The sequence below is a fragment of the Pteropus vampyrus genome, unplaced genomic scaffold, assembly GCF_000151845.1.
Source record: "Pteropus vampyrus isolate Shadow unplaced genomic scaffold, Pvam_2.0 Scaffold15, whole genome shotgun sequence".
NCBI lineage: Eukaryota > Metazoa > Chordata > Mammalia > Chiroptera > Pteropodidae > Pteropus > Pteropus vampyrus.
The window spans coordinates 3994149-4015020 of record NW_011888796.1 but is presented as its reverse complement, the minus strand read 5'-3'; the positions used below and the strand labels follow the sequence as shown (position 1 = coordinate 4015020).

General features: G+C 51.8%; 1 protein-coding gene across 1 annotated transcript in view; it reads right to left on the bottom strand.

The window, feature by feature from the left end:
* The window catches only part of SPTB (spectrin beta, erythrocytic), a 60619-nt gene that overhangs the window by 18629 nt on the left and 21118 nt on the right, over window positions 1-20872 (bottom strand). Inside the window, exons 11-25 of the mRNA XM_023527035.1 lie at window positions 20299-20601; window positions 19440-19590; window positions 17969-18839; window positions 16709-16846; window positions 11914-12670; window positions 11245-11447; window positions 11045-11135; window positions 9671-9817; window positions 8206-8469; window positions 7650-7856; window positions 7103-7192; window positions 3509-3787; window positions 2799-2929; window positions 1637-1841; window positions 997-1371 (exon numbers count right to left, since the gene is read on the bottom strand). Of these exons, the coding sequence (XP_023382803.1) occupies window positions 997-1371; window positions 1637-1841; window positions 2799-2929; window positions 3509-3787; window positions 7103-7192; window positions 7650-7856; window positions 8206-8469; window positions 9671-9817; window positions 11045-11135; window positions 11245-11447; window positions 11914-12670; window positions 16709-16846; window positions 17969-18839; window positions 19440-19590; window positions 20299-20601 (4212 nt within the window). The remainder of the gene's footprint in view (window positions 1-996; window positions 1372-1636; window positions 1842-2798; window positions 2930-3508; window positions 3788-7102; window positions 7193-7649; window positions 7857-8205; window positions 8470-9670; window positions 9818-11044; window positions 11136-11244; window positions 11448-11913; window positions 12671-16708; window positions 16847-17968; window positions 18840-19439; window positions 19591-20298; window positions 20602-20872) is intronic.

The following is a 20872-nucleotide window of genomic DNA, read 5'->3' as shown; positions in this document are numbered from 1 at the left end:
CCGAGTCCCTGTCCCTAACCACTCTACACGCTGCCTCTCCAGGGAAGGGGCTGCACCAACCGCATGTCTGAGGCCAGCCCCAGGGCAATGAAGCCTCATTTCTGAGACCTCACTCGGACTGTACCTACCTCAGGGGCTCTGGTGCCTGGAGTTACAAGAGCCACACTCCAGGCCCCATGTCCGGTGGGAGGATAAATCCCTAGGATGTCCCTCTTCTGGGTGAAGCAGAGGCCCTGAACCCTGTTGGGTTGGGGAAGGACTGCACAGCCAGCCCGCCTTTCCTGCTCCATGGGAAGCCCTGTGACCACTGGCAGCTGGGGCTACCCCAACTCCTTCAATCACACTGAACTCTGAGGAACCCTATGGACTCAGGGGGCACCCCAGTCATGAAAGGAGGGGATCTAAACAGATCTTGAGGCCCCTCCAGCTCCTGTGAGGAAAGGCTGGACAGCCGTATGGCTGTGGGCAAAGTCTACTGGCAGAGCTGCATACGGGCTCCGCTGCTCACCTGCATGCTCCCGTCACCTTATTTACCCCCTCTGTACAGCGCTTTCCTCATCTATCAAATGCAGATGATGATAGTACCTTCCTCAGAGGGTGGCTCTGAAGATTCAGTGACTATATATATTGTTTAGAACAGTCCCTGGTGCCAGAAAAGCATTACCTGTGTGTTTGCTAATAATACTGTGCAATACCTTGCACAATCGGAAAGATTACCTTTTAAGGTATTTTACGCATGGGGTTTTTGTGAAGATTAAGGAACTAGGGGCTAACAAAGTCTGAAAGCCAGGCGCTCTGCCTTCTCGTCCTAAGCCGTTGCTTCCTTGAGAAGGTAAAACCTCCTGGAGCCTGTTCTAGAGGTGCCCCCTGTTCTAGAGGTCTCCTGTAGGAGCCAGGAGAGAACCTGACCCTGAGGGCTTTTGGGAAGCCGGTCATGGGGAAGGTGTGGACGGCAGGCCCCTGGAGCTGCAGGGGAACAGCAGGGACAGCAGGCACCTGCATGCCCAGCAGGTGCAGCTCCCGCTCAAAGGCCGTGTGCACCCGGTGGAAGGACTCGGCGGTGCTGGCGTCCAGCCCCACGTCCTCGGGCAGCTCCCGGTGCTTCTCGTCGATGAGGCCCAGGATCTCGGTGCCCGTGTAGAAGTAGCGGTGCAGGTCGTAGGAGGCGGCCAGCAGCTGCATGCGTGTGTCGATGAGCTCCAACAGGTCCGCCCACATCTCGTTCAGCCCATCCTTCCACTCGGCGATGGTGGCCGCCTCTTCGTGGCCCGTGTCGATGAGCCGCTCGATGATGGCATTCACACTGTCCACCCGCTCCTGCCCAATCGACCCAGTCTCCCGGGCAAAGTCCCGGAACTTATCCCGGAGCAGCTGGATGGAGGGCAGAGAGAAATCCAGTTACCGGGGCTCAGGGGCAGGTGGTGTCATTGCCCTGGCTGCAGACCCCCTAGGCGGCAGCTATGACCACTGGGGCCTACACTGTCACATTTTCCCCAGGGTGGCCTGAGTGCCCACCGCTGTACCTGCAACTCTGTGCAGTGCTTTGCAGCTGGCAGGGGGTGTGTGTGTATCTGGAATGACGTCTCCTGCATCTGCTGCATTTGAGGGAAACCAAGAAAGGAGTCGCTGTACTCACAGTAACATGGTCAAAGTCTTGCCCCATTTCTGGGGATGATGCCACCAGTTCCTTTTCTGTAATCCACTGCTCCAAGTCATCGGTCTCTCTCTTTAGCTGAAACAGGTGGTACATGTTCTCCAGCTTCCGTCTGCGTTCCTCCGCCATGTCCTTCAGTCCCGCATACTGCTTATCCACTTGCCCCTGAAGTCTGATGATCTGCTCCCTGGAATTCAAAACAAGAACATGCTCAGAGACAGTGACAGAGAACCCAGAGCAGCCAGCTCAGGGGAGCTGACCTACTCCCTCCCAGCCCTGTGACGGGGACAGGTGGGGAAGTGCAGCTTAGGAGAAATGGCAGTGACTCCTCCAGAGGAAGAGTTAGGGAGAGAAGGAACCGTCCCTTAGACCATGATGCTTCAGGGGATGACAGAAATTCCCTTGGAGGCAGATGCCTCCTCACACTGCCCTTCACTTTGAGAAGCCTAAAAAGACAAGTGCACATGGGGAGCTCTCCCACGAGCCTTCCAGGAAGGCTGATGGGGCAGGCCAGCAGCAGCAGGCTCTGCTTAGCTCTTTAGGGAGGGGCGTGCAGTACCGGAGGCTCCATCCTTGGGGCTCCTTGAGAGATGCTGGGGTGGCTGCTGAGGACCCGTAGCTGTGGATGCCCTAAAGGCAGCTGAGGACAGGGCCATTACAGGGGGCAGCCTGAGGTGTGTGGTTCAGTGGACTCCCATTTATGCAGAACCCACACAACTGAACAATTGAGATGGGTACAGGCTTTCTACTTTCACTCCTATATAATGGTTTCGCTGAGACGCTGTGAAATCATGAACTGCCTTACAGATCACACAAAGAAAAGCAAAGTTAGTCTTCAGCGTCTCTTAGCATAGTCTAACTCTTCAAAAGATTGGAGCTCTCAGTTCACCCAGAGGGTAGTTTTGCTACTTCGTTTTCTGATCCTTTTGCAGACCAGACTTTGTTCGGCCGTTTGAAGTTACTCACAGAAAACCGAGGAATGGAATGGAACTGGGCCAATCGGCAGTCCAGAAGCAGTTTTCTCAAAACCATAGTTCCGGGAGAACTGTTCCCGTTTTCCCACCTGGACCTGAGGGATCCTGGTTGGTGAGGCCCCTGGCCTGACCCCCTTGACCTGGCCAAGTCCCCCGACTGGCGCACCCACCCCTCGGGGTGGCCGGCAGAGAGCAGGCTCTGGGCCCGGCCGGCCAGCTGCTTGATGTTCCTCCCGTACTCCTCCACTGCACGCTGCTGCCGCAAATGCCTCTTCAGCATCACGATGGCGCCCTCTTCATCCTAGGAGGCAGGGGCCATCAGCATGAGTTCGGCAAGCGTGGCCTGGTCCAGTTTCTAGCCCGGCTCCCGAGGTGCCCAAGACAGGGGCTGGTGGGCTCGTGAGACACCCACGGGGGAACCATGCACCATCTCTCCTGCCTCTCTTGTTCCCAGCAGTGGCTGCACCCTATCTTCCTCTCGACTCCCCCCAGTTCTTATCTACTACCTGCCCTTTCAGGCCCAGCTCCATCCTTCTGTCCCCTGAAAACTTCCTCTATCATTCCAGCTTTGAGAGACCCCTTCACCTCACCTCTCATCCCCTCCCAGGGCAGTTCGTCAGCACAGAATCCATGGCACAACAGAGGTGAAGAACCCTTGGGTTGGAGTCAATCTAAGTTGACGGACGGGGTGCCCAGCTAGTGTGTGTGCTATAGGGGTGTTCTCAAAAGCTGGGGCATCCTAAGAAGGAAGGTTCCTCATACATCCTCCCTCTGCCCTCACTCCTCCCACCCCCGACTTACAAGGTTCCCCACTGACTGCCCATCCCTGGCTCTTCCTCTTGGCCTCGGCACCCAGCCAGGCACCCTGGCCCGAGCTGACCTTGGGGATCTCATCCGAGATGACGTAGAGCTCCTGCTCGCTGATCCAGGACTCGGCCTCGCCTGCGTCCAGGTAGTACTGCTGCGCCTCGCTGGCGTCCCGCAGGCGCTGCAGCCGCCCAGCTGCTGCCTCCCTCAGCGTGTCCCACGAGCCTTGCAAGTGGCCCAGGCGCTGCTTGATGTCCTGGCAGTCGATCTCCGCCTCCTCCACCAGCTGCCGGCCTCTTTGCAGCACGTCCTCAACCCTCGGTGCGTGGCCCAGGATTTCGTTCTGCAGCGTCTGTGGCCAGAGGGCAAGGGCTCAGAGGTGGGGCCTGCAGCAGGCTGCCCAGGTGATACCTGGACACCTCTCGCCCCCACCCCGCTCAGGGAAGCTAGAGAAGCGCAGGTGGTAGTCATAAAAACACTGCCCGTGACCACGTGCTAGGCACGTCACATCACTCTCCTCCAACCCTCCCGTATGAGATAGACACGCAGGACCTGGCACAGAGCAGTTGAGTAACTTGTGGGCAGTGAGTGGCAGAGCTGGGGTTTGAACACGGCTCTCCCTGATCCCAGAGCCTAGGATCTTGACTGCTCCCTAATCTCCCTGCTTCAGCACAGCTTGATTTCTCAGTGGTACATGATAGAGGAAAGGAAAACAATTTTAAATGGCCTTTTGATATCTTCTTTGATATCAGATTTCACTCCTAAAAAAACAGGTCAACAGCTGTCTCTTGTACAGAGTTCAGAATTTTTTCCTCCCATTTCTATCTCTCAAATCTTGTGAGCTTTGGACTGTTTTATGTCTGAGCCTTTGGTCACCAAAATGACATTTTCCTCCCACTTTGTTGACTGGGTTACTTTTTTCTTCAGGGGGCCATGACCCATATGTCGCCCACTTTCTGGTTCTTAGAGGCCAGAGCCTGACTGCTTCTTGCATGTGGGCTCTTGGCTCCTTATACCTCAGCTCCTTCCTTTCTACAACTTCCCATGGCCTTTAAAACTGTCCAGAGGGCGGGGGCAAGAGCAGTGCTTGTGGGCAATACAGTGACTGTCAGCATGTAAAATACATAGAACCAGCAATATCCACACATCACCTAAGTCTCTGCGCTTTATGCTTGGACACTCGAGGCCGACAATTTCCCGTGGTCTGTGCAATCGACTTCAGACCACCCATGGTGTCAACTCCATTTGCCTCTACTTTCCTTGAGATCTTATGGTCTCTGCAAGGGCTCCGAAAACGCATCTTTCTTACTCTCTTTCTTTAAGCAATTGCTTTCTAGGCTCCTGTGCAGTGTGCTTACTTACGACATCTTCTTTATTGAGTTCATTCATTCAATAACTTTATTAAGTTATTGAATGAATGAATGAACTCTGCAGACTCTGTCCGAGGGACAACATGGAACCAAAAGCCCTGCCCTCACAGAGCTTACGTTCTAGTAGAGGAAATAGATGATAATCATGAAAATAAATGAATAAACCATGGGTGCTATGTGAAATAAATAGACCATGGGTGCTATGTGAAAACACAGCACTGAGATGAGGAATGTCTGCAGAGGTGTGGTGGTGGCTACGTTAGCTGGGGGAGTCAGGAAGGGCCTTTGTGACATGGCATTTGAGTGAGACATGCATGATGAGAGGGAGGCAACCACACAGATCTGGGGGATGAGTGCCGCTGGCAAGAGGGAAAAGGAAGTGCAAAGTCCCCGGGCTGGAAGCAAGCCCGGACTGTTAGAGGACCAGAAAAGCTAAAATACTGTGAGGGAGGGAGAAAGTGATAAAAGATGAGATTTAGAGGTAGGCAGGGGCCAGGTCAGGCAGAACGGTGGTTCTTAACCCTGTTGCATATTGAATAATCTGGGAAAACACACAGCCAGGGCCCCTAGAGATCCTAATTATTAATTGCTAGGAGGTGGGACCCAGGCATTCGTAGGTTTAAAAGTCCCCCCAGATGATTCTAATGTGCAGCCAGAGTTGAAAACTGTTCATGTGGCACCTTGTAGGATTTGTTCTCAAAAATGGGGTCTCGGACCAGCAGCAGTGGTTCTCAAAATGGGGTCTCGGACCAGCAGCATCGGCATAACCGAGGCTCTTGATAGAAATGGAAATTATCAGGCTCTATTCCCGAAGTTTGATTCAGTGGCTCTGGGGTGGAGCCTGGTCAGCTGTGTTCGAATAAGCCCTCTGGGTGTGTCTGATGCACACCGAAGTTTGAGAACCACTGCACTAAGAGAGAATGATAAAATGGGATTTAAGCTCTAGCCAGGCTAGCCTAAAATAGTCTTTACTAGGGTAGCCATGCTCTCTCAAGGGATTATCTTTCCCTTCCTGTTTAGGAGAATCCCATTTATATTTGCCCTTTTCCTAAAATAGCAACCTTCAGCCAGGGGAGATGAAAATCTTTTGGCAATACACTTACTGAGGCCAGACAGAGTCGAAAGTCTTTAATGTTAGAAGAACTAAAGCTGGCTTCTTTTACAATCGAGGAAACTGAGGCCCCAAAGATTCTGCCTTCTACCAGCCTCCCTCCTTTAACTGGAGGTTAAACCCCACACCCTACCACGTTCTAGCCCAGGTCCCTTCGTGTGGCCACTGGAGCCTTTGTGACTAGATCATGTCAACTGAAGCAAAGGATCTGAGGGAGCTTTTAAGGAACCTCTTTGAATAGAATTCAGGCCCTTGCACAGTTGCAGAGCTCTGTGAGCAGATGTCAGCTGCTGTTATTTTTGGGAAGGAAGTACTATCTGCCATGACCTTCCTTCCCCAAGGAGCTATAATACTGACTGGCACTCTGGGACACCCTGTTTTCTTTGGGATAAGTCTCCAGGCTCTCCTTGCTTGTGGCTGCAACTGCCCTCGCTTTGTGACCCAGAGAGCAGACCAGGCAGGAGGGACTCTGCTCAAGAGCAGGGTCTGCAGCCAGCCCCTGGCCGGACGCAGAGGCACCATGACGCCAAGCAGCTGGCCTTGGGAGATATAAGGTAACTCTCATACAAGAGGAAGTGTGGTATCTGTTCACTTCTAGGATTCCAACCAGGGCCACAGAAGTTCCCAACCAGGTGTGAGAGAAAGCAGGACAGTAACTAGATGTTTGCTCCAATGGCTCAGAGTCCAAGTGTAGTGGCTTCCTAATGGGGTTTGAGCCCCACAAGTATCCTCACACGTCAGGAGAAATGGGGCCTACTAACCCCAAGAAGATGAGAAGACGCAGCAGGGCAAGCTCAGGGCAAGCTCAGGGCAAGGTGGAAGAGGGGCAAGGCAGTGTTCGGAGAGCAACCAGGAGCTATGGGCTTCCTCACAAGGGGGCCACAGAGCACAGAAGCTGTAAAGCACATTAAACCCCAGGCCAGGGCATCTGGGTCCCACATTCGCCTGTGCCCTGATGGGTCTGAATGACCCCAAATCCCAAAGCATCTAAACAACTCCCCTCCCTACCCCACTGGGGTCCTCCCAGAATGCTCTTTGCCATCACCAGAGCTGTTCTTGTTATGGGGTCTGGGGATCCCATAGCTACCAACAATGACAATAATCTGCTGTAGTTGGCCTTCTGCAAGTCAGAGCTGGGCCTCCCTCCCCAGAGCAGGTGGGACTAACAAGATAAGTCGGTACTCACCTGGTTCTTCTTCATCAACAGCTGCACAGTCTGCAGATTAGTGCCGTAGTTGCCAGACTGGGCCAGAGGCAACCTCTCTTCCACCCAGAGCTGCAGGGACATAAGGCAGGGAACAGCTAATGACAATCATGGCCACCTTTTGTGAGCACTCACCATGAGCCAGACAGAGCTCCGCCTGCCATGCCTCCTTGGTTCTTCCCAACACCCCACATCAGGGTTTTGCCCCGATTTTACTGATGGGGACATTTCGCTATTTTGAGTTGAGGTTCCAAATAACTTGTTCCTGGTCACACAGCGGGAAGGTCACGTAGCTGGATCTGGAACCCAAGTCTGTCTGGCCCGAAAGTCCATGAGTGAGTTACTATTCAAAAAGCACTGGCTTTAATTTTATATTTAATGTAATCATCACAGCAACCCTGTGAGATAAGGGGGTGAGATGACCAGACATCTGCTGCCAAGAACTGCCCTGGGCGGCAGCCAGTTACTCTGATGGCAGCTGCTGCCTCAGCCACTGGGGGGGGGGGGTTGGGGACCACAGCCCACGCACCGTCTCATCCTCTAAGTCCCGGCTGATCTGCAGCTTGGCTCTGGATGATTCCAGCTGCTTCTTCCTCCTCCCTAGGGGCTCCAGGAGGTCCAGAAACTGCTTCTCGATGCCCAAGTCCATGTCTTCTCCTTCCTCTCCCAGTGAGGGCATCTGGGCAAACAGCTCCCCCAGCTCTTCCTTCCGCACAGTCACTTGGTCCTCCACACGCTGGGACATGAGGGGACAGTGTCAGCACCAGCCCTGGCACCTGGGCAGCCCTCCCTCCTCTCCATCATCCGTACCCCATCCATCCTTCATGGCTCACTTTGAGCTCAGCCTCCCCCACTCATCTTCCCCCCTTCTCACCCCCAAGGGACTGTCCTTTACTTCTCAGGCTTTCATTAACCCCTTTGGGTTCCTGTCTCACCCACTGCAAAGGGGTAAGAGATGCGTTATGAACCAGGAGACATTTCTGCACAATGCTGGCAACAGGAAGAGTACTTGCTCTTGGGTTTCAGATGTGTTCCCCAAGATTCCCTCTATTCCAATACTTCCAGCCCACGACCCGCTCTCGTGCCTTCAGCTTAGCCAACATCCGGTTGACACTGGTCAGGTCCTTGCCCAGGTCGTCCGACCGCAGCTGGTCCTCCATGGCGCTGATCCACTTGTTGAGGTCGGCGTGGGTCTGCGAGCGCAGGTCGGAGCTTCTGGCGGCTGAGAGGCGTTGGGCCTTCTCCTGCGTGGTGGCCTGAAGCTCATTCCAGAGCCGGTGCAAGGCTTCTAGCCTCTGGGACACCCGGGCCTCAAACTGTGGCTTCTCCTCCATCAGCTGCTTTCCTTCCTGTGTGGGGAGGAGGAGCGCTCACTGTCCAGTCTTGGAGTAGGTGGTTCCAAAGGGCTAATGAGGGGAGGTCAGCGGTGCAAACAATCTGCCTAGAACTCGCTGAGGCCCAATTGAAAGACGATGCACCCCTGAGTTATCTGCAGTAGAAAAACTACGTTTGGACCAAATGACTCAGGAGACTGCAGTGTGGGGAGCTGCAGACAAGGGTCAGCTAGTACTAATTTTTTTTTTTTTTAATTTAAGAAAAAAAAAAAAAAGATGCAGGATCCACCCAGGTACAAGCAGCCTGGAAACCTCCCTGTAAGTTCCACTCTCCCCCGACCGTCTTCCCAGAGTTCTGTGCACTAACGTTCGGTGAGACCTTTTAGTTACGGAGTTTGTCTTACCTGGTTTTTGCCTGCACAGATGTATCTTTTTGGGGTGCTATGACTTGGGCCTCAGACTACATACTCTCATAACAGCCAGCATTTATTGAGTGCCTATTAATCGCCCAGCATTATTCTAAGTGTTTTAATGCTCACAACTCCCTCGGGCAGGTACTGTTATTACTCTCATTTTACAGAGGGAAAAGCTGAGGTGCAGGGAGGATGAAGAGTCAGTCTGTCTCAGAGCCTGCGCCCTCAACCGCTGTGGACATGGCCTCATGTGGCTCCTATGCTTGCGTATCCCTGGAAGCCACCACAGGGAAGAGCGAAGGTACTGAGTCCCAGATCTAACTCCAGCCACATTTTCACTAGTGCCCCTGGGCAAGCTCATTGCAGAGGGGACCCTTGCTTCCCCAGCTATGAAGGGTGTGAATGACCGCTCCCCAGTGGTTCTGCCCATTTAAGCAGTGAGAAACAATGGACTGCTCTGCTCATCTCATCTTCCCCTGTGCTGGGGCCCTGGTGCGGATAACAAGGCAAACAGGGATAACTGCTGTCCTGACAACGTATGCTAAAACTCTAATTCAGGCGTCTTCAGTGTCCTGGACTGTCCCCAGACTCAGGTGACCCAGAAGCAGCACCCATTCTGACAGGGCTTAATGAGACTAGCTACATCAAGAGTTCTGAAGATTTAACTACTGTTTAGGGAAGTTTTTTTCATTTCCAAGTTCTATACCATCTAGCAAGCTCCAGGACGGTGTCTACACCCTGGAGGAAGCCCCATTTAGGTGAGTATATCTGAGCAGAGTGCCTCCACTACTTTCTTTACTTACTGCATCGATGCTGTTTAGCCACCCTTGGTGGGAGGCCAGCTCTGCCATGAATGCCTGGTGCTTCAGCCATTTGTTGTGGAGGTTTCGTGCTTCATCATAGGAGACATCTTGAGATGTCAGCAGCTTGTCATTGATCCAGAGAGTGAGCTGTGGGCAGAAAAAGAGGGTCCAATCATCCCTGAGTGTAGCTCTTTGACCGATGGCTGAGGGCAGGACTGGCTGCCCACCTCTGGCTGCAGAAGGAGAAGGCCGAGCAGAGGAAGTGTGAACACAGCAGAGTGCCACTCTCCAGCTCTGGGTCCTTAACTCCCAGTACAGGCAACTTAACTCACGTTGTCTTACGGCTAAAACATAAGCACTGTATGTGTTCCCCACCAGAGTGTGTGCAATGTGACACTAGGGCTATTTATGCTTCTCTCCATATTTCCAGGACCTAGGACAAGGCCTGTCCTATTGCAGAAACTCAACGAATGTTTACTGGATGGATAAATCTACCTTTTAGCAACAGAGTGAGAAACCATTAATAAACACAGAGAAAATGTTATCTGAGGAAGAAGCCAAGGGCAGATTCTGTAATTAACAATGAGGGAAGAATTGTGATGAACAGCCAATGTTTTCAAGATGTCCTGGTACTATATCCAGCCAAGTTTGTGCCATGGGCAAAGGCAGATGAAAACAAAGTCATTTGGGCTGAGAGGAAGGGGTATGAGGTTGAGAGCAAGAAAGAAGTCAGGGAAAGCCCCATTCCACATGGAAGTACTGCTCATGGAGGGACCTGGGTGTGCAGGTCAAAGACCTTCCTTGCACAGCTTGTCCCAGGCTGAGCCAGGACCTTCGAAGTGGCGGTTCTCCTACTGGGAGGCTTGTTGAAAGTGCTGCTCTCCCACCCCTTACAGCCTAATCATCCGGGCTTGACTGGTACCTGGGCGTGCTTTTAACCAGGGTCAGGACTGGCTTCGTAATTTGCAGGGCCCAATGCAAGATGAAAATGTTACAAGTTATTAAGCATTTCAAGATGGCAACATTAGAGCATTAGCCAAGTGTGGAGCCCTTCTGAGCACGGGGCCTTGTGTGAAGGCTCAGGTCATGTGCCCTGAAGCAGGCTCTGACCAGGGCCCTCGGTGACTCTAAATGCTTTGAGAAACTCTATCCTAAGCTTGACAGATTAAAAGACATCTTTACAGAGGTGAAAAAAAAAAGTATTGTGGAACCAAAGATTCCAGAGGATGACCTAGGCTGTCAAGCACCCAGAGTCCCCCTCATGGAATCCCAGTTTTCCTAGTTAGGAAGGATCTGGCGGACTTCCTGCGTCTGGAGCACTCTGCTCCGAGAAAGGAGTCTCCTGCGGAGTGGCCTGCCTTGCTGGAGCCTCACCTCCTGGCAGTTCTGGAGGAAGTTCTGGAGTTCCAGGTTGTCTCTCAGAAGAACTGAGGCCTCCTGGGCCTTCTCGTTGTTCTTGCTGTGCCTGGAAGGGAAGCCAGAAGCCACAGTCACAGCAATGCTGAGCCTGGGGTCCCTGTGCAGCACGGCCAGCCCCACCTGGTTCCAGCCCGTGACCCTGAGGGCGGAGATACCTGTCCTCAATCAGCTGCACCTTCTCCTTGATCTTGTCTGAGAAGAGGTTCCCTTCGGCTACCAGCTTATTTCCAGAGTCCACGGGACTCAAGACCTTATCCCGGTTGTTCTCCATAGACACCAAGAAATCCTCGAACTTCCGGATCCCAGCCTCTGCAGCTTCTAGGGAGTCTGGGGGCTCCAAGTGAGCCAGAGTATATTCCTGTTGAAGCAAGATTCCAGACAAGGCATGAAGACAAACCGAAGAGGCGGTGAGGGCACCTGCCAGGCAGGAACGTCATGTATAGTCACATAGGTTATAGCATGAATGGTGCCCCCGGAGTTGTGCAAGGAAGAGGCTTTCCAGGCCTTGGCCCTCACCCCCACCCAGGGGCACCTGATGAACAGTGTGCTTAAAGCCACATGGAAGAGTAACCACCCAGGGGAAATTCACTTCTCTAGCCTCTAATTGGCCCAAGAATAAGGCATAGTTTGGGACACAGGGATGGAAAAGGCATATAAAAGGAGGAACAAAGAAGAATGTTGCCCTAACTAGTGGCTAGAGAGAGTCCCAGAAAAGTATAATTCAGTCCCTGAGCCCTGCAGCACATTCGTAGACTCACCAATGCTGCTGCCCCGAGAGACACCCCCATTCCTGCCGCCTCTCAGCCCTGAATGCCTCTCCCTACCTGGTTGCTGAGGATGGCTTCAGCCTGCTTGGCATCTTTCTGGAACTCCTGGAAGCCGAGGCACTGGGCGAGGGTGCGGCCACGGCTCTCCCACATCCGGTGCAGGGCGTCCCAGCCAGCCTCCAGGCCCTCCAGCCTTTGGCCCAGAAGCAAGTACTCCGGGTCTGTCTGGCTGTGGACCACCTTCTCCCCAGATGCCTTGACATGCTCATAGTTATCTTGATGTCTATCGATTTCATCCTTGATGGCTGCATGCTGCTGCAGGAGTTGCTCAGCCTCTGCCAAGGACTCAGGCATGTCCTCAGAGGCCACGGCCTTCTGGGCCATGGACAGCCAGGACTGGAAGTCATCCAGATCCTGCAGGAAGGCCTGCAGCTGGCTGGCTTCACCCAGCAAGGCCTCCTGGCCCTGCAGGGCTTGCTGTAGGCCCTGCCATAGCTCCTCCACATATGCCTGCCGTTGGCCAATGTCCTCCTTCTGTTCAGGGTGTGACTCCATCAGCTGCTTGGACTCACGTTCCAGGGCACCCACGCGGGCCTGGATGGCTGCCACATCGCGCTCCAGCCCAGACAACTTCCGCTGGATGGCGATGACGCCCGCCAGGTCTTGGCCCAGGTCCTTGGTAGACTCTACTACCTTCGTCTTGTCCACAATCCACTTGCTGGTCTCCTCACAGTCCACGCAGTAGTTGTGCACCCGGAGCGCTGAGCTCACTGTCTCCCGCTGCTCCGACACCATGGTCTGGAATGCCTGCCACCTGCCGGGGGCACATAGCGGGAGACACAGAGACGGCATCTTCCTTAACTCTTCCCACAGGGCATCCCTTCCTAGATTTCTCACCAGAGTCTAGACCCAGAGACCTTGAAACACTGAAGAAAAAATCATCTACCTGACAAGCTGCAGTGAGTAAAATTCATTTATCTGATTTAACCTAAGACAATATAACTGCTAATCAGATTTTTCTATCAGCAGGGAACAAGCAGTGATGTAATTCCAACCATAAGTAAAGAAACAAGACATTTAGGCTCTGTATGTAGTTGAATTTCGGGCAAACATACAATTTCCCTAGTTTTCTGAAATACTGAAAATGATTAGAAAGCCCACATTATCAACTTCAAGGATGTAGGGTCCCAACTGCCCCAGAAGAATTATGCAAATGCTTAAGACAACATTCAAAGTGCTCAGGGCTTGAGAAAGTCACCTAGGCTCTAAAAGAAAAGAAGCTTGAAGAAGAGGCAGAGGAAGCGGGGAGGGGATAAACTGGGATTATAATTAAAATGGATAATACATTCGTAATCTTCAAACGCAGTGCTGGGAAAACTGGCAAATGTGCAAAGGTCTAGTAGATGCCTGGGGGTCCGGGTTCGGTCTGCAGCCCCCACCAAGCCTCTTCTAAAGAGCTGCCCATCAGCCTGGGCCCAGATCACCAGGGACACCACCCTGGTGTTTACTCATTCAGGGACTGAGTTTACTCATTCTGCATCATTGTAACATGAGAGCACATAAGAGTATGCTGAATGCTTACTTGCTAACTGAACCCATCTTTCCTGAATATTCACAAGGTAGGTTCTCAAATAATGTCATTTCTTTCAATGTCCTTTCATTATAACGCTGATGAGATGCCATGGGAACTTAACTCTTGTTTATGTCAATTAGCCTATGGTAAATTGGTTCCGATATACATCATTTTGCCAAAAGTTGTAGAATTTATCAATGACAGTAAGTGAGGTTTTACTGTATAAGCATTATGTTAGCCTTTGGGATAATACAGACATAGCCACACTTTACCTTATGGAGTGTATGATTTAGAGAGGGAGTAAGACAAGCTCACAAAATAATTACATAAGCACATAGCAGGCAAAGAGGACTAAGGGAGCTGTGAGAGGCGACAGGGGTATGAGGGCAGGTATCACGGCAGTCATCTGAGCTGTATCTCAACGAACAGACCTATTTAAGGAGGAGCCTCTGAGTATTTCACTCGTCTTTGTATCTTTAGCACCTGGGGGATGGAGGTTACGGGACTACGCAGATGGACTGGGTAAAGTGCATTGCAGGTATTCCCAAGGTGTGACAACAGCTGCTAGTCTGGATTAAAAAGACAGGTCTGCAAAGAGAAGTGGGAGACTGGGTGGGAAGAACTGGGAATACCAGGAGAGAAAGAGTATGAGCCCAAGGGTTTCTCTGCTCCTTTCCTAGACCACGAAGTCTCTGTGCTCTGGAGAATTCTGTGCCTGACACACCGATGATGCTGAGGCTGGGAAGTCAGGGCAAAGGAGCTGAAGATTTTCTCCAAGTTCATCTGAAATGTGAAATGATAGTGAGGTGCTCCAGGGCTGTGAGATGCCCTGGCCCTGTACAGAAGTTGCTGGTGAGGGTGTTATGTCCCCAGGCAAGAGGCCCTAGGGTAATTTTCTAGGCCTTTCCTGGTGTGGCCTTACTGTAGGCAAGTGGAGGCCGCAGAGGGGACAGGCTAGGGTTGGGTCTAGCCTGCCTCCTAAACCCACTTTCCCCCTCCACTGCACCATCTCCAAGAGGAAGGAAGTTGACAGAGTTGCTATAAGCCAGCACTGGCCAGGCCATGCTGGAAATCCAGGTTTGTTGCTGGGCTCGAGATTATTAAAAAAGGTTGGTCAACTGGAACGCATACGGTGGAAGGCAATCGCACATTCAACACGTGTTTGAATGACTCATATGTGCCAGACTTGGCAAAAGTTATTTCAGTTTCGTCCCTGTTCACTCATTCACTAAGCATCTATCACACGACCATCATGTGCCTTGTACCAGGCACTGTTTTAGGCTCTGGGGATACAGCAATGAACAAAGCAAAGTGCTTGCTCTAATTTGAGTGGGCTGAGACAAACAAATAAGTATATAATCCATGAAGTGGTGATAACCATAGTGAAAAAATAAAGCAAGGAAATGGGAGAGAGGTGGAGGGGCTGGGTGGGAGAGAGGTATGTGATACTTTCAATGGGGTGGTCAGTGAGGACAGCTCCAATAAGTTGACATGTGAACTGAGATCTGAATAAAATAAGGGAGTAAGCCAAGCGGATATCTGAAAAAAGACTGTTCCAGATGGAGGAAATCTCAGATGATAATGCGCTTGGTTTGCTAAGCACAGTGGGCAATACATAAAGATATTGTTCTTCGTTTGTTAATGATCTAGTAGATACGTTCTTTAACATAAAAGTAACTATAACATGAGGTAGAACTGAAGCTCTAAACCAGTACAAATTTCATCTGGGACATTGGGAAGGAGAGGACCCTGGACTGGCCTAAAGGATGGGCAGGATTTGGAGTGTGTATTTTGGGGAGGATGCACTCTAATGGGAACAGCAGAAGTGTGGAGGTAGGAACGCAGATGGAGCTAAAGAATTGCAGTTTTTAAAAATATTTGAAAAGTTATCCAACAGAAGAGTAAGTTTTGATCTTGCTAAAGGGCAGAGCCAGAACCAATGCTACAAATTTCAAGGAGGCAAATTTCCACTCAACATGAGATCAAACTTTCTAATCGAAAGACGTTGCCCTGAATGGGATGGGCTGTACGGTGAGGGGGTGGACCTCCCATCCCTGGAAGTGTTGGTGTGGGACACAGACTGTCTGGAGTACATGGCCAGACTAGATGACTTCCTAGGTACATTTCAGCTCTTACATTTAATGAAAAACCATCTTATCATTTCATGCCTCAGGTTCTCTCTCACCTAAGGATGGCACGTACCAGATATATTTCACTTAGGATGGTACACGGCTTAGGGGTCTGAAAAGATCATTCTCTGACTATAGCTCCTTAAGTCAACACATATATTGCTGACAAGTGCTTCCTGTCTATCTTGCACACGTGCACACTTGTGCACACTTGTGCACACTTGCACCCTCATTACCTCTAAGCCTAAAGAAGAATGAGGCATCCTCCTTCTCTGCATAAACCTCAGATTACACAAGAATCTCCTGAACCACAGTCCTCGTCTTTGGATGCTAAGATAATTGGCTCCATTCTAGTGGCTCCAAAGTACCCCGTCAATCATCCCTGCCTCCCCTCAGGCCCCCACTGGAGTCTCCACTGTGCTGACCTTTTTATTCCCTAACCCCACCTCCCAGATTGCCTTGGGCAGAGCAAGGCTCAGATACCAGTGTGGGGAAAGGGATTGGGCAATGGGGAGGAAGTAAACATGTGGCATTGCGTATAAAGGACCCAGCCTGTGGTCTGTTCTCAGAGATTCTTGAGGACTCATGTGGAATTACACTCTGTACTGAAAGCACCCTCTCTCCAAAGGTTCCTCGGGGCCTGTTTTTTGTTCTATGAAGCATGCTCAAGGCTTCCTGTTAGTTCTCTTTATTCAAGCCAGCTTCATGATCGAAGCTGAATTTTGGTACAGGCAGGAGCTTTCTTTTATGGACAGTACTTAAGAGCTCTCAAAAAGCAATTTTTCCTGCCCAAGAATGTCCAGGGAAATGTGGCATGAGTACCACACAGTCTTATTCTAACTACAGGCACACATAGAACATCGTCCTCCCACCCGCATCACACAGAATTACCCACTCCTATCCCCTAGGCATGGTATTTACAGCTCTGTGAACACATCTCTCTCCCTCCCTGGGCCAATCACCAAATGGGTCCCTCCTCCTTGCTGCTCCAGCTCCAGTGTTAGGAGACTGTGCCTGAGAAAGACAGGAGCTCTGAAGGTACACACCTGGCAGTGCATGGCAGGCTTCCTGACTTTTGGGCCACATCCCCAGGGGTATGTCAGGTGCCCGGGGAAGATGCCCCCAGTCCCAAGTCCTCCCCACACCGCACCTGGTGTTCAGGTGATCCTGGTACTGCTTTACTTCCCCACTGCGTGGGTGGCCGCTCTCTACTAGGCTATTAGCAGCATGGTTCACGCCATCAATCTGAGCCATCAAAGTCTTCATCTCCTGGTCCAGGATGTCGAACCTGATATGAACAGAGAAAATGAGGACTGGTGAAGCAGCAGGAGGCACTTCATTGCCAGTGGCCGCTCAGTATCCAGGATGTGTAGCTCTTGCTTTCTCCTTCCAGCTTCTAACTAAATACATTTGATCAGGTGAGGGGGAGAGGAAGGAGAGAGATATGCTGACACGCCCTATTTGCTAGTTCATGGGTCCAATTTCATGGTTTAGCATTTCTTGGACCAGGTTAGGAGAGAGCTGGTTCTTCTCACTACATAGGCCAACAGAGAGGCACATGGGAAAAAAGAGGTGTTGGGGTGGTTAATTGCCAGAGACCACCTGCCATGTCTCCACTGCCTCGGCCACTGCTCTTGGACTCTAATTCAAATGCCTTGACAGCTTGACCTGAAGGATACTCCTCAGCCAGGTGTTCCATTCCTGGGTTGGAGAAGGGAGAGCTGCTGAGGGGAGGGAAGCCACGTGGTTACAAAAGCTGACCCTTCTGGGAGAAGAGCCCAGGTCCTCCAGCATCAGCACGGGACCACCTCGGCATGTTCCAGGGAGTGGCTGCTCCTCCTCCTCAACTCCCTGGATTCTATACTTAGGATGCTGAGGTGCCCACAGACTGGGGACAGGCCTCCCATGCCAGAACGCTGATGGAATCAGAATGCTGGAAATGAGAATGGCCTTGTAGATTGGTGGTTTACAAACTGGTGTCTGGTCCCTCCGGGTTCTGTGGCTTAGGGATTGCCACAGGAAGCTAGAGCTGGTGGGATCCCAGTTTTTCATCTCTCTCTTAATCAAATCAGCTCTACTTTCCTTTGTGTCTCTCACACACACACACACACACACACACACACACACACACACACTCACTCATTTGAACAAAGGCTGCTGTAGCTGAAAGTAATTGAATAACTGGACTAGAAAGAGCCTCTTTGTCTATTTTGAGGAAGGCCGCAGGGGTGAAGTATCCAAAACCACAGAGATGGATTACAACCCCTGACTCTTGGTGTCTGGCCTCTGCAATAAAAGACATCCCTTGGCCTCTCAAAGAGACCCTTGCTGATCTAGAGGCTGTTCCCATACCAGGCGGAGGCAGAGTGCAGGCCGTGGTGCGGGGAGGCAGGAAGAGAGGGGCTCTGACCTGTGCTGCACCACCTCCAGGTCCTCCAGAGTGTCTGGCATTTCCATCTGGGCCAGCCACTTCTCCTTCTCACTCATCCACAGCTCACAGGCATCTGTCTCTCCAAACACCGTGTACAGGTCCAGGGCATCCTGCAGCCTCTGCCTTCTCAGGTCTGCCTGGGCCACCACCTGCTGGTAGAGCTCTCGAAGGGCCTGCAGCCGATTGGTGACATCTGGGGAATCCCGAAACTCCTGGGGAAAGGCGTGGGCCTGCTGCTCCAGATGCTCCATCGCTGCACGGCTCTCCTCCAGCTCCTCCAGGAATTCTTTGTGCTTCTTCCCTAGGGCTCGTGTGGCCCCTTCATCTAGCCCGACATCTTCGCCTGAGAGCAGCTTGTGAGCATCTTGCAGCCAAGCCTTTAGGTCATCTGCATCGCCCTGGAACTGGAAGAAGTTCTCAGCATCCTGGAGGTTCTTCTTGCGAAAGGCAGCCAGCTCCTTTAGCTGGTCCCACTGGGCAGACACCTCCTTGATTCGGGCCTCGATCTGTGGGTGCCCAAACTGTTTGTGTGCAACCATGCCCTCAGCCTCTTGGAAGATCTGGTTCAGGTGGGCATCCAGCCCACGGAGCTCATCCTCAAAGGCCTTGTGCTTGCGCTGCAAGATGAGCACACTGGTCAGGTCCTTGCCGTAGTCCAGGGAGGAGTAGATCTGCTCCTTCTCCTTGATCCAGCTCTCAGCCTCATCCATTTCCCAGAAGAACTTCCAGAGCCGTTTGGACTGCTCTAGCTGGGCCTTCCGCCCGGCTGCTATGTTGCTCAGCTCTTCAAAGCACTGCTCCAGGTGGCTGACACGGTCCTGGATGACCTGGGGATCACAAGGCTGGTACTCTGGGAGAGATGGGAGGAAGGAAGATGAAAGGAGTGAGGGCTTCATTTATGAGTAAGCTTCAGATCTGTTGCGAGGCTAGAACCCTATGGTCTAGAACCTGTCGTCTAACTGGAGCTTCGAGATCAGATGCAGGGGGTCCCAGCTGCTCAGAGGGCAGGCCAGGTTCTTTTTAATTAGTTCCCATTAAAATTTCAGGAATAAGAGAGGTTAAAAGTTGGTTCATTTCTCAGTAGAAATGTACAACATGAAACATTTTTTTTAAAAAAACAGACAAAAATTTCAAGATGTTTCTTCAAGGATGCAACAGGGTCTCCTATTTAAGACCTGAGGCTATAAACCTAGTTTGTCTCTGCTGTAACTTGAACTAGTAGAGAGAATGAAAGACAGATGATGCCTTGTTGGTACTTTTGATCACTGACTGCCAAAGCAGTTGCCTGGTTCCTGGAGAGTTCTGCTTTCCCTCAAGCTTCATGCTTGAACCGTTAGTTGATGAAAGAAGCAGAATTCTAAAGCTAGGGGACTTATCCAAGCTACGGTGCTGAGCAAGATGATGAAATCTGGCTTCAGAGATCTCAACAGGGAGACATCAGAATTCTCACCTTTCTCCTCAGTGAACTGCAGGGTGGCAGTGGTGATGGCCTTCACTTTGTCCCCTTGGATGGCGATGTCAGCCTCCATCAATTTGTGCTTCTGTAGCAAGTCCTCGACCTCCAACAAGTGTTTCCCGAACTCGGCAGACAAGAGGTGAGCCTGGCAAAGAGGACAGACAGGGTAGGGGAATGAGGAGAGGTGAAGAGACCTACACACTAGGAAAAGAGACCCCTCTAAAGGAGGTGTCCATGGTATCGGGCCAGGGTGTCAGTGCAGCAGAAAAACGGCTGCTGCTCAGCTGCAGGAAGCTGTGGAGCAGGAGTTCCTACTGGGGGTGCCCATGAGAATCATTCCTGGATCATCTTACAGAAGCTCAAGCCCCTCACTCTGTCTCCTGCATCTGCCCCAGGTTTGGGGCCATGTGAATTTTTAGAAAGCTCCACGGTCACTGTGACGTGTATGCTCAGTTGAGAGCACTGCAGTGGAGGGAGAGGAGATTCAGACTTCCTGGTTGCCCCTATGCTGGGAGGTCTGGATTCTAACCAGAGTCAAATTGTGATTACCCAGGGCCTGAGTCTCTGGGCTCCCGATTAATGTCTGTCTCTCTAGATCCTGCAGGTTGGCGCCTGTGCTATGAACCCAAGATTTCTTGATCATGGAGATACAACTGGTGACTTGTCTGGAGCAGAGTAAGCTAAGCAGGTGATAGACAGATGCAGCCAGACACCGTGCTGCCTCAGTTTCTCCATTATGACTCAAGGATGAGACTGGCTGGGAGGCATCTAAGGAAGCATAATCTAACTGAGCTGGCACTGAGGCCCGAGGTGGGCACTGGGGGTGTGGGGAGTTGACAACCCTCAGGCCCACCTTGATCTCATCCATCCAGTCGATGCTGTGCAGCATGTCCTGGAAGAGCTTCTGCAGTGCCAGGGTCATCTCCAGCCTCTGGCGCCGGGCCCTCAGCAGCTCCTGCAGGTAGTTCCACAGGCGCAGGATGTTGTCCTTGCGGGCTGTGATGCGCTTCTGGTCGTGGTAATTCTCCTTCTCCAGCTCCTGTGCCAGGTCTTCCAGGGCCCTCACCCGCTCCTCGTAGGCAGCCGTGTCAGTCTCAATGGCCTCATGCTTCTTCTTGGCCGCCTCCACGGCTGCCAAGTCATACCCGAAGTTATCCTGACCCATGGGGAGAAACACGGGCAGCTCGGTCAGGCTCCCCTTGGCTAGTATCCAGATGCGGAGAAACAGCAGTTTGCTTTGGAACAACTGCGGGATGGTAAAGACCATTCCCAAAGACAGCTCTGCCGTCTTTTTCAGCCTATCTTATTGGAGCCCGGTTCCAAAGACTAAATGTCTCACAAGAGCCTTTAAAAGAAGTTCAGGATTTTACTCACTGTGCCATATGTGTGGGTATGCCGGGAATATGTTATGAACAGAGCCTTTCCTC